The sequence below is a fragment of the Mytilinidion resinicola genome (assembly GCF_010093595.1).
Source record: "Mytilinidion resinicola strain CBS 304.34 unplaced genomic scaffold BDZ99scaffold_37, whole genome shotgun sequence".
NCBI lineage: Eukaryota > Fungi > Ascomycota > Dothideomycetes > Mytilinidiales > Mytilinidiaceae > Mytilinidion > Mytilinidion resinicola.
In genome coordinates, this window is record NW_022985473.1 from 195,983 (window position 1) to 212,104 (window position 16,122).

Below are 16,122 nucleotides of genomic sequence, written 5' to 3' on the forward strand. Positions count from 1 at the left end.
TTCTCCAGATCCACCAACGCCAACTTTCCTAGATAATTACTAGAAGACCACATATTGTTCTCTCCTATTGCTCATAGAGATCCTTGTAAGCTCTATAAACACCGATCTAATCCTACCACCTTAATCTTACCACTCCAAATAGTATATTTACGAAACCCATAACTAAACCTATCTAGCACGTACCTACACCCATAATGTGCATATACACGACCACCCAAACCACCTACTCCGGCTGCGACTGCCGCAAGGCTACCACGTCTATCACCTACTGCAGCCGCATACTCCCCCGCCTCCACCAGGGACTCCCTACGACTGAGAACAAATTCTTCAAGGTCTACGAAGCACCCTGCCTCGATCGCCGCGAGAAGTACGAGCGAAAGGAGGTGTGCGACCTTTGCGGCGCAAAGGCCACCAAGGGCAAGGAGTGGGAGCGGCGTCTCAGTGAGAAGTCAGGGGAGGTGGTAATGGAGAATCCAGCGCCGGCAGCCAGGCGGAGATGAAACGAGGGAAAGGAGGTCGACTGGTTCGGCGGGCATTTGGTGAGAAGTTAGATACTGGGTATCACGAAGGGGAATCATTATTTGATAGTATGTAGATGATATGCATTTATAAACCATTTACCACTATTCTAGTATTCAGATATTGGGGGGTATCTCCGCCACAATAGAGCTAGCTCTTTCTCAACAGATCCGCTGCAAATGCATCATTCCCAAAAACGCCAATCAATGCGAACAATATCAGCGCGCCGTGTTACCACAACACCATCCCCATCCCCGCAACCACACTCACGCCCACCCACGCCCCTAAAACCCACACCACCCTCCCTACTTCCGGAACTACTTTCGGCGCCGCCCCCTTACTCCCCGTCGGCTTCGCCTTCCCCCCGCTCGCACTCGCACTCGCTGCACTACTCGCCACCGCCTGCTGACTCGTCGCGCTCCCACCCACACACCTCCCCTCATCCAACGCCCCCCCTTTCCCCCACGCCACGGCCGCGACCTCCTCCCACACCGCCGTCACATTCAAATACATCTGCGGTGTCATCCACAGCCTGCAACTCGCCGTATCATTTACAAACTGCGTCGGCACCCCGGCCTTCTCGTCCCCCTTTCTAATATTATCCTGGAAATTGACGCTCGCGGCGTTGACAGCGATGCCGAAGTCGCCGAGCAGGAACCCGGACCAGGCGGTGGCTTCGCTCTGCGTGGTCGCGAATTCCTGCAGCACGAAGCTGGAGAGGGAGGCGAGGTAGGTGCTTTGCAGGACGAGGGAGCCCTTGGTGCCGCCGACGGCTTGCATGGGGCCCAGCTGGGGCCGGCCGCCGAGGGCGATGGTACGCACGCCGGACTGGGTGTGCATGAGCTCGGCGAAGAGGGAGCAGGTCGAGGCGCAGATGCCGTCGGAGAGGATGACGATGTCTTCGGGTTTGAAGGGCTGGGTGGTGAAGTTGGCGCGGTCGAGGTAGCCGGTCACCGTGACGCCGATGGAGAATTCGGAGGAGGTCGAGGTTAGGGGGTTCGAGAGGTTGTAGCGGAGTAGGTTTGTGAAGTTGTCGTTGTTGAAGGAGGTTGGGGGGGTCATGTCGTCCCAGCTTGTAAACGGCTTGAGCTCTGCGTCGTCGTAGGAGTGGTAGTTGAAGGGGGACGTGAAGAGGTCGCCGTTGCGGGTGCTGAAGCCCAGCGTGGAGATCTTTTCGCCTAAGAGGTCGTTGGCGTCGGCGGCGCGGTAGCGGGATTGGAGTTGGGGTTCTTCCGTCGGGAAGAACTGCTTGTAGGCGTCGTAGCCTAGGAAGATCTTGCCGCCGCCGTTGTCACGCACGTCGATGATGATCTTCTTGGTTTTGCGAGAGACAGCTTCGGAAATGAAGGTTTGAATAACGGACTGGAATTCCAATGCGTCTGAAACTGACTCTGTGCTAAATGTCTGCATCATTAACACGCCGTAGTCGTTGATGAAGTAACCGCCCATGTTAACGTCCGATGCGGAATGGGCAACGACAGGTTCGGGGTAGTTGATGGGAACATAACGTCTGGTTAGGGCTAGATCCAGATCCCTTGGGTGTTCCAGCAAAGTAGGCGGGAAAGAGGGGTCCCTCTTCTTGATTTTGGAGTTGCCAGTAGACGAGGGAGTAATGTACGTCTGGTAGAAACTCTTGCCATCCTCAATATAGCTCCATGCCTGAGGATCCAGAACTACTGCAGCGTTGATATACGAGTGCTCGGTCCCATTTTCGAAGGTAATGTTCGTTGTTGGACCTGGATAATACCTTGGATTCGTGAAGTATCCATATGATTCGGCCGCCTGCATGTAGAACATGGCATTCCACCTGGTGTCCGGATCATGATATGTGGAAAGTGGAGCTTCTTTTCCAATAAACGTAACCGCGTCTTCGCCATTTATCTTCGTTACAGCCGAGGGCGTGTAGCCAGCGTTAGTCTTATTGAAGTCTTGAATAGCATAAAGCTTAGGAATTCCCCCATCTTGCGAGCCAGAAACGAGGGCAATCTGCCGGCTTCGTCGCCACCTAAAAGCACCATTAAAGGCCATTCCGTTGAAATTGAAGTGCCCATCATGCGCTTGTCCAATTAATGACGCGATGTCCGTCTCAAATGTGAATTCGTCCTTATATTTCCCAATATTGTCCTGAATATCCTGTAATCCCTTCATTATATCGACCGGGTCATTAAAATAGGCCTCCGGGGGGCTCTTCAAGTACGAAACGGTCGACTGAAATTCCGCTAGGCGTTTCACCATTTCGATTGTGAGGGTTCCGGCATCGGAATCGAACGGTACGGAGAGGAGGCATGCATGCGCCAACTATACGAGATTATCAGCATTTGGTTCTATAACCTTAACTTCCAACATAGCGCTATTAGGTTCCACTGAACAGAAGGAGTGGCAGTCTTCTTAACAATGTCGTTGTTCCATTCTTAATAACATACCAGGGGACCTCAAGCGGTACTAAGCAAGTGTGTACACGCTTAGAGGGGGTATGTATCTGAAGTATAGGAAGCTTTAGAATTGAATATGTGAATCTATCCTAGCCTTCCATGTTCTTTAGATACACACTCCATATAAGGCTGTGTACACTTACCTAGCACTGTTTGAGATTCCCCGGTGCATTATTAAAAACTGCGAAACAACAGTTCTGAATAGTCTGATAGCTCAGCAGGCCACCTCAGACGGTGTTGAACTGCTACTTCATGTTCAACCGACCCTGACTACCCCATCTTTTCTACCCACCTGAATCAACTTTGTAGTAAATTAAATCCGCATACCTCAGCCTCAACACTCGGTGTCGTGAGGTCCGAATCTGACACCAATTCTGCCACTTGCGCGCACGCTTTCGCCGTGCTAATAGGCCCACTCACAGTCTCCGTCGCCGAAGGTTCTGGCTCTTGTGTCGGTACCAGAATGCCCGTAAGTTCAGTCTGCGCCACAACAAGCCCCAGAAGGGTCGGGAGAAGGAATATCGAGGACCGCATCGTGAGGTATTAGTCGCGCCTCCACGCTGTGTATCGCAAACGCAAAAAGTCGCACAGAAGCAACCACTTGGCGCACAAATCGCAAGTTGACGTCCAGCTGAGAAGAGTTCGAATAGCGTTTGTATGTACGATATGCACAGTAAAAAGCGCAAATGTATACACAGAAGGAAAAGAACGGAGAGCAAAACACAGACAAACGCACCAGTGAGCGCAAGCAATAGGGCAGCGCTCTCCCCTCATATACAAACCGCCCATCGCGTCCCCTGTCCCCGTATCCGCTAGCCACAGGGCGGGGCCTGTTGCCTGTCGTTCCGTCGATGCTGGGCGGAGCTCAGCCTCAAGCCAGAGGGCTGGGTTTCAAAACGGGCCGCCAAGTCCAGGCACGCGCTGCCAGAGGGGGCATGGTGGGCGTCTTGGGCATCGGCTGGCCAGCTTGGCGGGCGGCGGAGTGGGCGAATTGGAGTGACAGCGGGAGATTGCGCGCAAGGCTGAGGGAGATGGGATGCTGGACAACCTCATGGAGGTGGTGACGGGTGGAAGTGTGAGAGGGATTGATGTATTTTGAAGCGATAGGGCAACGAGACATGAAGACTGAAAGCAAGGAGTTAGAGATACTGATCGGAGAAGCTGCGATACCACAGCAAAACGCACACTCACGATTCGATACAAGTTCACGATCAGCTGTCGCCCCACACGGCAAGACGGCATCCTCATTCGTGTTAGACTCGGCACGCTTTAAGCCCAGCCCATGCCGCTAGCGAATTAAATTTAGCTTACATGCACATTGTTTGAAGGATCGCCACTTTATGCACCGTTTCTCTTGGCCTTCTTCAGCCTTGCCGACTCCCTACCACTTGTCCTTCGTTCTCATCGTCTGAACCAAACGAGGGGCTACACTCGCGTGTCATGACAGTTTCTTAATGAGTTTCCTAGTCTTAGAGGTACCTAAAGAGCAAACAAGCTCAGCAGGATTGATGCTTGGCGTACCGATCTCTATCTACAGCATATACTCACGTCCGGTGAACCAGCGCTAAAATCAAGCCACAAAATTACCGTACAAGGTAGCGTTTCCGGACACCTTTAAGGGGGAATAGCAGCCTCCTAGCTAATCAATCTTCAAGCCAGTTCACCAGTAGCCCAGAAGGGTGGGTTGCTGGGGTCGACTCAGTTTCCGCGCTAGGTCACCGGACGTGATGATATGCTGTAGTCTACGGCATGCCTAGTCCATCCTCCGTCTCGTTTACTCTACTCGAAACATCACAGTTCGCAAGAACCATTGCTTTTGAATCAGCTACTTTAACATCTAGCTAGCTCTACTTCGCACAGGCGCCACTCTGACCACCTACCAAAAAAAGATCGCACTCAGCCACCTTCCTAGAAACCTTTCAACGCCGCATGCTTCCACTACTAAGACAGATCTAACGGAGAACGAAGCCGGACCATACCAATGCCAAGCAATTTGCAGAAAATAGGCAAGGTCAGCCAATAGTCCCCTCCTCAGCCTCCTCGAGTCACTAGTCTCCAGCCGCAAGTACGGCGCATGCGTTTATTACCCATAATAAGAAGATTGGAGGGATTTGAACATACGGTAACTTTTATGTCACAGCCTGCCTTGGCTTTGATGACTTGAACGACAACAGCATGGAAGGAGAAAAGGAAAATCAGGGGATGACGCTGGAAAAGAGATCTAGAAAGACAGAGCCACGCTAATGCCACGTTGAATGCACTCTCTACCGCCCAATTTTCATGTATACCACGCTGCGAGCGATGAGCATAAGTTGCTTCGTCCGTCGAGCCAGTACTCATCTCCATTTCGCCTCTCCGTATGCTCGATCCATTTCCTCAGCCTCACCTACTCAGACCGCATACTGCCGCCTCTCAATCCTTCAACCACGCCGCCTACGCCACAATGTATCTCATCCTCATGGACTCATCTGACTCATACACACCCTTTTACTGCACACTCACGACCTTCGCCTTCTTTTCCCTCGCCTCAACCACCGCGTCCCGCCACTCTTGCACCTCTTCTGCCGCCCGCAGCGGCTCCTTCTTCCGCGTGAGCAGGAATCCTTGGATCTCAGCCGGGCTGAACGTGCCCTCGGGTATCTCCCGCGCGAAGTCATCTGCCAGGCGGCGTAGCAGGTCTGCGTCGAGATGCTGGTCCATGGCTGAGTGGCTGGGGGTGTACCCATTTGTGAGTGGTTTCTTCGCATCGCCATTGGCGAAGCCGTTGGTGAGCTTGGGGGTGGTGGTGCCGTTGGTGTTGGGGGTTTTGGCTAGGCCGTTGGCGGAGGGTTTAGATGTGCCGTTCGAAGTCGGAGCGAGGGTAATACCAAACCGACTCTGCTTCTTGACCGGCTTATCGTTTTCGTTGCTGTACATCCGTATGAAGATATCGCGGATCTGGTCGCGCGTAGCGAGGGTAAACTCAACCTGCATATCCACCCGTCCAGGCCGGATGAGCGCATTATCCAGCTTCTCGGGGCGATTAGTTGTCATGACTAGCACCCTCCCCTCGTGAGTTGCCACGCCGTCGATCGCGTTGAGTAGACCGGAGAGCGAGACGCCCTGCTTGGCATCATCGCCTCCCTTGTCCTTGCGATTAGCAGTCTTGATGGCCTTAGTGAGCTCTGCCATGTTGAAGTCTTGGCCGCTGGTCTTCGAGCCCCCGCGTTTGCGGTCGTCGCCATCGGCTGCGTCGTCTTTCTTATCTGATTTCTCATCTCGCAGCAGGCCCGCGGTGTCGATGTCTTCGAGGAGGACGATGCAGCGGCGGGGGAGATTGTTGAAGAGGCGGTTCAGGTCTGACTCGGTAAGAGTAGGCTCGAGGAGGGAGATGCAAAAGATGTCGAGGCCGAAAATTCCTGCTAGGGCGAAGGAGAGAGAGGTCTTGCCGGTGCCTGGAGGGCCATGGAAGAGGTAGCCGCGGCGATAGGGGATACCGCGAGTAGCGTACCAGCGAGGGCTAGAGGGATGGAGGTATTCGTTGATGTCCTCGACCACTTTTCGCTTCTGGTCAGGATCAAGGGACACGGTGTCCATCGGACGAGAGGGTCGTGAGGAAACTCGGTCCCAGGAACCAGCGCCACGTCCACGGTCCTTGCCAGCTGGTCGTCGGATAACAGTCATCGCCTTCTCTTTCTCCAGCGACCACGTCTTAATGTAACTCAAGAGCGCCTTAATCGGTTTCGTAGAGCGTCCAATGCACTTCAGCTCGATGAGTTCCTCGTCCCCCCGGCTCGATGACCAGATGCTCGGCTGCCTCTCCCGCTTCGACCGGTCAAAGACGTACAGCCGACCAGCATGCCAGAACCTATGGCTGCCGAAGTACGGCTCGTACCTAGGAGGAAGCTTCGCCGCCCATTTCCCGAAATTGAAGATACCGTTCGCATCCAACGCCTCCTCGTCGTCACTCTCATCCACCTTGTTGTCACCATAGATCGTCCCCAGCCGAGTGACTGCTTTGACAGAGCGCGACACCTTCGCCATCCGCTGCTCTGCGATCCACTGGATGATCCCGTCGAACAGATCATCTCCGTCGTCCACAAAGACCGAGGACATGCAATATTTCTGAAACAGGCGGGACGCCTTGCTCCAGAGAAACGTAATAGAAGTGAGCAGCGCGAAGGCGATCAGACCGACTGAGACCACAATGCCGACGTCGAAGCCGAACGTATCGAGTATTACCTTTGAGATAAGAGAGTATCCGGGGATGAAGGCCTCAAGTATATTGGAAGGTAGGTTGGTGAGGTTGGAGGTTTGGATCTGGGTGCCATTTTCGCCGGATTTGAATGCCCGCTGGAGCTTGGAGAAGTCCATTGTGGCGGCTGTGTTGTGGAGTAGGTACTTAGTTCTTATGGTTGCACAGGCGTCTGGTTCTCGATGTGGGGTATGTACAGTCCAAGCCGATGGCTTAAAGGCAAGTGAGGCCCTGTCTTAGACGAAGATCCGTGCAGTCGTAATTGAGTGAATCAAAAGACAAAGCTTTAGATGAGAACCCTGGTGGAATGATGGACACGTGACGACAGAAGCTGCAGCGTAGAGCAATTGTTTGTAGTGCAACAACCATGAGATGCTTGAACCTTGAACCCGTACTACCGATTCCAAGACAATGAAGCAATGAAGCAACAGTGTTTGGTGTTTGTGTCTGTCAGCCTCCTGACAATAGTGTTCCGTTCCGCTTTCTATTCTTCAAATTACGTCAATTAGCCACCCAGAGAAATGAAAGGAAAGGAAAGACAGCAAAAAATGAAAATTGAGAGGAGAGATGAGGAGGGAATGTGACTTTGGGGTGTGACAAGACGTTTGATATAGACGCAAGGTGACCCGTTGGTAGTAAGCCGGGTAGAATTGTGTTGTGTGTACCTCTGAAGAGCCGCAACACCTCAGCTTGCAATTTTAACCGGATTTAGTCGTCTATGCGTCGTATCTGCGGTCCACAATTGACTATAGTGGTTTGAAGAGATTGATTCGCCGGAAAAGGTAGGAGGCGACGGTTCGCGCTGATAGGCCGAGTCCAGGCGCAAGCCACAAGGCGGAATTCTCTTTGCTTACGCAAGGCTGAAGCTGCTTTGAGAAGATCTGCGGGGAAACTTGAGACTCTTTGCGAGGCTCTGGGCAGGGTAAGCGAAGAATAATATATCTGCAGATCAGGTGTGAGTGCAAAGTTTGCAAAGGTTGTCAGTCTTATAGTTATGGAGTAGGGTGGCGTCCGACGCCGTGTGGCGTAGGAAAAAAGCCTGTTCCAATGATAAGCGGCATGGCCTGCAGTCTAGCTTCGAAGCGCCATTGCTGTGATTTTGAGGGTGTGCTGCTATGATCTTGTATGTTAGCCAGCAGCTTCCGTCCCTGTTCACCGTCTTTAAGCGTAGAGGGGAGTCACAAGCCAAAGCGCCAGGGAGCGTCGTCAGTGGAAAATCAGCTAGTACGGGTAGTAGGCACACTATCTCAAGGCAACATCTTGAACTCGTCATCCATTGTTATGCAGAGCATGGCTATGGCATAAAGTCTAGATGAGAAGGGTGAAGGACGCAAGGCGCAGCTAGAGTTGTTGTTGCGACGCAAGCTGAAGATTTGGAGGCAGATCCGCAACGTTATGCGCTACCAGGACTGGCCCACGAGGACGGGACGACAGCTGTACATCTTTTCTGACCGCTCAAAACATGTGCTAGAGAAACGTGCGTGCGTGTCTACCTAGGTGGCGAATGTCAGTCACAGGGTTTAGAAAGTAGCTGGAATGCTAATGCCAGGATCGACAATCGTGAAACAATAAAACACGGAACATCAAAACAAGGCTGCAGCATGATCATCAAACATTCATTCATTTGTGAATTTTGATTTGTGTGCTGCCTATGAGCAGAGTACCACAACCATCAACTGTCGTCGTGTGCAGACAGGATTTCCTCCCCAGGTTCGTTCCGTAGGCACAGCCACACGGCGTACCCATGCAAGAGTGTTCAACAAGAAAAAGGAAATGAAAATGACCGCCGCTATTCTCATGGTATCGAGCTCTGAAGAGAACAAACGCCGGTTGTATGCACGTGAAACAAGGTGCCAGCTTGATCGGCCCACCAAATGAATCTCTGTACATGGTTCATTTTACCGAATGCAATTGACCGCCTAGACACTATCATGACTTCGGTAAGTGATCCTGAGACTCTACAGGCCGTGACTGTCACCAATATGACGGTGCTGTGCAAGGTGTCGGCGGCGTCTCGCTGCGCCTGTTGGCTCGGCGGTAACCGTGATGTCGATTTCCTTGATGGCAACTTCCCACACCGCACCGTCGCTCGTGTAAGTCGTAGTACCGATGATGGAACCCCCATCGGTCTCCGCTGGAGCAGAAGGCGCAGGGGTAACGGCAACGTAGACAGCGGCCGATGTAGAGGAGGCCTCGCTGGTAGCGATACGTGAAGTCGACGCGACGCCAGCGTTTTGGATGTCTTGGATCGAAAAGCTGCCAGGGTAGGAGGGTTTACTATAGACGGGCTTCTTGGGAGAAACAGTAGGCACAACAGGCTTTGACGGTGCTGCATACGAAGAAGGGGCGTACGTAGGAGCGGCTACACCTCCGTGGTTGTCCGTGGCTGGCTGGGGGCCAGACTGAATGGGAACGTTTCCAGGCAACGTAGACTCCGGGCCAGCACAGTTCTCGTTCTTGAGGTCGGCGGGCATGCTGAGCTTGACTGCTGCCATTTCGGGTTGAGTCTGGAGGGTGAAGACTGGGCAGCTCTCAAGGGTTCCATCAAGGTTGGTGCAAGTGTCCACGGCCTTCTGGAGGGTAGGTACATCCCAGCCAGCGATGAAGTCTCCATGGTAGCCATAGCCTAAGCATACAGTTAGTAATAGAACAAGTTGCACAGGCCACTATACGAACCTGTGGGATCGCCGTTCGATAAGACAAACTGTCCGTCCTTGCCAACGAAGTCCTGCGTTCGCCAGATAGTCTCGTAGAATAGTCCAGGGAGGCGGGTGCTGAAGCCCTCTGGGCAGACACCATCTTGAACCAGATTCGGGTACGCCACGTGGCTCTTGGAGCCTTTCGGGGCCACACCGGCAGCCTCGTTCCAGCATGCCGGGAAGGAGAGCTCGAGACGAATGCCGTCCGCGCAATTCGCATCTAGGAAAGACTTATCGGGGAGGAAGTGTCGGAACAAGCTTGGCTCCGTCTTGCCGCTGGCGTAGTTCAGGCAGTTGAAGCCGAGGGCCTTCTCAGCTAAAGATGCTTGCGTCAGTTCGTCTGCAGTCCAATCCGACTCTGGCGGGTCGGGAACTGGGCCAGTGAAGTTGCGCTTGTTGGTATCACCAGCGATCATCTGGAATCCTGCCGGGAAAGCCTTGATCTGCTGACCGGTTCCTCCGTCGCGAAGGAAGTAGTATCTGAACAACATTGTTAGGAGCTGGTACAAGAGAAAGACGACCTCACTTACGCAAGCATACCGCCCTGGTTCCCAACAACCTCAAAGGTCCCATCGCTGTGCTGGAAGTGCAAAGACGGAGTCCTGTGCGCCAAAAGAGGTTAGCGTGTTCCTAAAGGGGTTCAGCAAGAGATGCTTACCAGTACGCGGACTTATCCTCCTTCGCGCGACAAGAGGTGCTCTCAGAAGCGATGAGGTCGTCATAACCGGCCGTGGGGCTGAAGTCTAGAGAGCGTTAGTAAATCGTCTACTTGCGAAACAGGTCGCGTCGCAGGCATCGGACAACAAAGCCAAGAAAGAGAAGGACGCAAATAACGCGGAGTGTTGGATGGGGCTTGTTGTGCAAGCGCGCTCTGAGAAGAGATGGATTTCTCATGTGCGAATCATAGAGCGATTGGGGAGAGAGGAGAACTTACTATCGCCTCCGAAGATGATATGGGAGTGAGCAGCAATTTTGCCATAGTCGACGAGCGGATCAATACGTGCGAGACCAAGGGGAGAGTGACAGTCCATGCGCCAGAACGCGTTGACACCGGAGAGCGAAGCAAGCAGCAGCGCAGCCGCGGCCATTGGGCTCGTCACCTTAGAGGAGGTTGCCATTGCAAGAGCACGAGCGGAAATGAGTGTGGTGGTCGGAGGGTGCGTCGTCGCCGCGGTGGAGGTGAGGTGAGGTGAAGTGAAGTCGAAAAGGCGAAGGACTGTTTGTGTTGTGATATCACCGGGTCCGGAGAAAGTTGAGACCGTCAATGAGGTCGGGTCAAGTGAAGGCAGTCCGATCAAGGCTCTGATGCTCCACCTTGGCGAACTAAATATTGCGCGGTGGATACGGCGAACCAGTGAACCGGCGGTCGTGCGACTTCAGATCTTCGATCCCGATCTCTGGCTTGGGTTGGATTCGACGGAGGGCAGCCGCTGGGGCTTGTGTGAACGAAAGTGGTGCAGCAGCGCCGTAGTTGATATGGTCAACGAAAGGAATGAGGCCGGCCGGGACGCTGGTAACGACAACGTCAACGACAACGGGCTTCTAGAATGAGAAACTGGTGAAAAGAGGGTCGAAAAGAGTGACGGCGCAAGGGAGAGAGCAGAACGGCAGAAAGCGTACCTGCTCGGGGGCGGCGTGGTGTTTTCTACGAAATGAAGGAGTCGGTCCAGCTGGTGTCTGAAACCCCAGTTAGCCGCTATCCTTGGCCGACGCTCCCCAGTGCCATCCCGGTGCAGTGATTTGCAAGGCACAGCCGCACTGAAACACGCCGGCGCGGGGATCGTCCTATCACCAGCCGCAAGCCTGCCGTTGCGGCCGCCTGCTCGCCCCCAGCTGAAGGATTGATGCTATTCACAGCTGTCTTGGCTGCAGTGCTGCATGCCATAGTGCTGCGCATATCCGCAACACCACGTCCAGTGTCACGATGCGCTGTTCGCCGCGCTGCCAGCCGCCTCACCGCCGGACTCCGCGACGGCACCGTCAGTGTTCGCCCGGCCCCTGAGCGAAGCGTGGCGATCACTCCCTCCCAGCCTCCCCGTCGCACCACAAGCAGCAGGAGGGCCAGACAAGCGCAGGGCCCGGAGCGTCGACCGCACGCGCAAGCCCAATTTCCCGAAATACCGCAGGAAGACGAGCAGCGTCATCGGTTGCCCATCCTTCGCCCAGGGCGCTGACAGGCACGCCTCGTCGACGGTCGTGGGCAATCAAAGCTTAGCATCCGCCTCCTCCAGAGCAACACTCCTTCAACACCTCTTCGTCTGACGAAACCAACCCATTCCGCGCACCTCCACTCAGGGACTGGCCGCGCTCCAGGCGGGGCTCGCTGTCCTCTCAGCCTATCGAGCGGGTGGCGGCCTTACAACGGGCGCTTGTTCCTTCCCTGGCGTCGAATCGTCCCACGGCTCCGTCCCCTATCGATATGCAAAGCTTGGCCCCTATTGACCCGCCCAATAGGAATGCTGACTGTCAGCCTGCAAGTCGAGCGCGCCAACAATACAGGTACAGATATAGCCCGAATGCGGTACTCTGCCACCATCCGATATTGCATCTCCTCACCTGTAGCCTGGGACCGGGGCTGCTCGATCCAACACTCTTACACCGGTGAACAGCTCGCGTCGGTGAGTGCAGTGGGGCGTCGGGACGGCACAGTCTGAAGTCGTCTGAACTTCATACAGTACGGTAATTGTTTGTGGTCAAAGCACTGATGATTTCCATCGTTCGGTTTTATGCTATCTGTATGACTTATCTCGGTTACTACAGCAAAAAGGAACTATTCAGTCCAGGAGACGCCATTATTCGGGTATCGCCGACGAAACCACAGCAGTAGTACGCGAGTGGACCATTTCACGACATTATTTTGCGCAGGCTCGGTTGATTTTGACGCCTGGGTACTGCATCTACACAGCACCCACTGCAACAATCGCAGGTGCTTCTCTGCAGAATATCAGATTCCAATAAAATTGCCAAGGGAAGGCGAAGGTACGGTGTCCAAGCTCGATGAGTACGGGTGGATGCTCGTGCTTAGTGCCTGCATAAGTTTCCAACTCTCGGACTTGAAGGTCCAACACTGTGCATGGTTAGGAATAAAAGGACTAAGATCATCCTCGGTACAGCGCGTCTCTGTGGGATACCCCCTGTTTCGTCCCTGTTCATTTGGGCAGGAGTGAACCAACAACGCCTAGACTTCTCAATTTTTTCTCACATCGAATCAACTTCGTATATTGTTCCTCATGCCTTCAGTATTCAGACTAGTGACACTTCGGAAAAGAAGTGGTCATGAAAGAGTATGCATCGCGAGCCAACCAATCAGAGAGTGAGCGCAGAACACAGAAGTTTACGAGGCGGGGCCTCCCGAAGTCGCCAAGCGTGCCTTCTTCTGAGGCCACTCTCTATTTGAGCAAACACATGCGATAGGAGAGCAATCAGCGCCTCGCGAGTCCCTTGTATGTACATGCTGTCTCCATTTTCTCCAGAATGATCGAGAGTAAAGCTTCCTCATATTATACAATTAAACCGTCTAGCTGATAAGAACAACGTACTCCATCGATACGCGTAGTGTCAAAGCCAAGCGCCATCTATATGCATCATTCCAAAGCCAAACTCCGTCTATATGCATAGTCCCAATGCCAGACTCCAACGCTCAATGATGTGCTCCCGAGTCCGGATTCGGATCTTCTATTAATTCCACTGGAACAGCAAACTCCGTCGGGCCCGTGAATCCCAGAACCACGTCGTAGCGAACCTCAACAAAATACGAATCCTTTATCTGCTGCTCAACCTTCAAAGTAACGTTTATATGCTCCGCGGCATAAGTCATCGTAGAGCCCACCTGCCAAGGTGTCTGCCATGCCGCCCCGCGGTTACTCGGGACGCCCGCTATATTATGCACCAATCTCAAGGGCTCGTAGCCCGAGCGAACCGTTGAGTCAATCGTATAGACCATCAAGCCCTGATTCCATTCCGTTGCGTTGGCTCCCTGCAGTGGCTGAACGACCTCTGCCACTAGGAGCTTGGAGGTGTTGCCGATGTCCATGGCGAGCAGGCTGGTTCCGTAATGTCCGTCCAATGGAGTTAGCAGTGTCCGCTTAGTGATTCCAGACGCTGTTGGTGCTTTGACGAAGGTCTTCCGTTCGGTAGCGAGCCAGCCGAGCCGGTGACGGTGCCAGCCTACGAAGCCACGTGACTGGTACTGCAGAAGAGTAGAGTTAGTATTGAACGAACACTATCGATTTGACGGAGCCGCGCGTTGTTCTTACATCGTCTGCCATAAGGCCCCAGGGCCCGCCTTGCCAAAGGTGTCGATCGGCCGTTGTAGTTTTATTGTATGGATACAAGTCTGGAAGACCTAGCGAGTGTCCGAGCTCATGTGCCATAGTATACCAATTCGTGTAGTCGTCATCTGCTACCGTGATTACGGAGCTAACGTTGCGAGAGCCGACAGTCACATTGCCGCTTTCGTACGAGCGGTCCGCTCCACAGTTTTGAGGCGGCACGATCATGACGACGTCGTATGCGAAGAAGTCGACTTCGTCGGTGGTGAAGCTGCTCATGGCGGCAGCGTTGTATCCGCTTATGTTGTTGCCCCAATCTCGCCTCCAGGCTCCGGAAATGGTATGCCAGGGTAGATCGGAGCGGACGTCAATCGAGAGGTTCAGGTTGGAGTAAGACTGGTTGAAGAAGAGTTCGGCGAGAGATCCGTTACCCATTAGCTGTTGTCCTATTGCAGTTTGGTTGTCGGTATCCCGCGCGTGGGAGTCGTCAAAATCTACGAAGACCATCACGGCTTTCCATGTCCCAGGTATCGAAGGGTGCGCATCATCATAGTTCCCCTGTTCGTTGAGGTGTCCCTTGACGACGTGCTTCAGTGCTGGTATTTCATCATTGCCGGTAACGTCCGAGATCTTGGCCAGCCGCCAATGTTTGCCGGAGTAGTTGTTACTACCGAGTACTGGCTTGGATTCCTCGATTGAGACGCCTAGAGGTCTGTCCAGGCCGGTGAAGTCGTTACTTAGTGTGAAAGAGCCATTTGCGGCGGGCGTAAGAGTCCAGTACTGTCCCGAATCTTTTCGCGTGGTATCGAGATGCACATGAGTACTCGCGTTTCCGTCGTCGTTGACAACGTCCAGAGAGAGCGCATCCCCCAGGTACAAGGTGCTCAGGGCGTATTTCGGACCGTTGGTGAGTTGAGTCAAGCGCCAGAACTGCCCACTTGATGGGCCAAGGTCGACAATGGCGAGGCCACCAGACCCGTCCGGGAGGACATCTAGGGCTTTTGTAGGTCCGGTAAGATCGTTTGTGAGGCGGTAATAGTACGAAGTGTCGACAGTGAGTGGTGCTAAGTCCTGGCAAACCACAGAAAGCGTGTAAGGAAGGAAAAGAAATAGCAGCGAATAGAAGAACATGTTCACAATTTGAATATAGAGAAACATGGTCGGAATGAATGTGTTACTGGAAGGCTTAACAGGTTCTGGGGAGTTAATGGCTTTTATAAGAGTCACCGGACGGGTGGTTAAACTCATGACTGCGATCCTAGGCGGTAGTCAAGCCTACCTTCTTCAGCCTCCACTGCTTCACGCATCGCAACCGCCCATGTAGACTGCAACCCGGAGATTTTTTTAGCATGATCAAACAAGACAGTGGAGGAGTCGCGATCTCATTGCATGGTCAAGCGGCGGAGTAGTGTCTGCGGCAAGCTGAGAAGCTTGGCTTCGAGGACTACTCCAAGAAGAACCCCAATAGGACCAAACACAATGCCAGCCGTACCTTTGTATCATCTGTGGAGGAGACGGGGTCGGAATACGAGGTTGATAATTAGGGCAATAAGCTTCAAGGAGCTTGGCGGGTGGCCTCAGTACTACATCGGCAGGATAGTAAGCTCCTCCCATGGGCAGAGCGCTGCGGCTTCGCTCTTCACCGCCACGGCGACTGTCCCATGTCAGCGTCGCACAACTCAGCTAAACCACGAGAAGGAAAAACATCACGCAACGACGGTTAGGATCACAACCACTACCGCCACTTCAACAGGCTCTATTTGCTCTGGACACTACAGCTACCAGAAACATCGCTTTAACGATGTTGTGACCACGCGCGACGTTGCGACAACGCGTTTTAGCTATATTTTGCCCACACGGAAAGTGGCAGAGTTATATGAGCCGCTGCCTCACCCTCCTAATACTACTAATCTTCACGCACTAAAGCTAGATACAGCAACAAATACTATGGAGTGTTGGGACTTGAA

General features: G+C 53.4%; 4 protein-coding genes across 4 annotated transcripts; all 4 read right to left on the minus strand.

Moving 5' to 3' along the window:
* Positions 1-223: 223 nt before the first annotated feature.
* BDZ99DRAFT_492464 (peptidase S41 family protein) lies at positions 224-3,485 on the minus strand (the record flags this gene model as incomplete). The annotated part of the gene is made up of 3 exons (XM_033723167.1): positions 224-258; positions 861-2,817; positions 3,279-3,485. The coding sequence occupies 3 exons, from the start codon at positions 3,483-3,485 to the stop codon at positions 224-226; spliced, it is 2,199 nt and encodes a 732-aa protein (XP_033568671.1).
* A 1,946-nt stretch (positions 3,486-5,431) lies between these two features.
* BDZ99DRAFT_215924 (P-loop containing nucleoside triphosphate hydrolase protein) lies at positions 5,432-7,494 on the minus strand. The gene has a single exon (XM_033713395.1). The coding sequence runs from the start codon at positions 7,302-7,304 to the stop codon at positions 5,439-5,441; it is 1,866 nt and encodes a 621-aa protein (XP_033568672.1). The 5' UTR covers positions 7,305-7,494; the 3' UTR covers positions 5,432-5,438.
* A 1,328-nt stretch (positions 7,495-8,822) lies between these two features.
* BDZ99DRAFT_215947 (uncharacterized protein) lies at positions 8,823-11,095 on the minus strand. Its single transcript, XM_033713396.1, has 5 exons — positions 10,819-11,095; positions 10,543-10,627; positions 10,415-10,486; positions 9,862-10,364; positions 8,823-9,811 (listed from the first exon to the last, which is right to left on the minus strand). The coding sequence occupies exons 1-5, from the start codon at positions 11,000-11,002 to the stop codon at positions 9,144-9,146; spliced, it is 1,512 nt and encodes a 503-aa protein (XP_033568673.1). The 5' UTR covers positions 11,003-11,095; the 3' UTR covers positions 8,823-9,143.
* A 2,197-nt stretch (positions 11,096-13,292) lies between these two features.
* BDZ99DRAFT_504410 (uncharacterized protein) lies at positions 13,293-15,293 on the minus strand. The gene is made up of 2 exons (XM_033724041.1): positions 14,141-15,293; positions 13,293-14,073 (listed from the first exon to the last, which is right to left on the minus strand). The coding sequence occupies exons 1-2, from the start codon at positions 15,284-15,286 to the stop codon at positions 13,525-13,527; spliced, it is 1,695 nt and encodes a 564-aa protein (XP_033568674.1). The 5' UTR covers positions 15,287-15,293; the 3' UTR covers positions 13,293-13,524.
* Between the last annotated feature and the right edge of the window lie 829 nt (positions 15,294-16,122).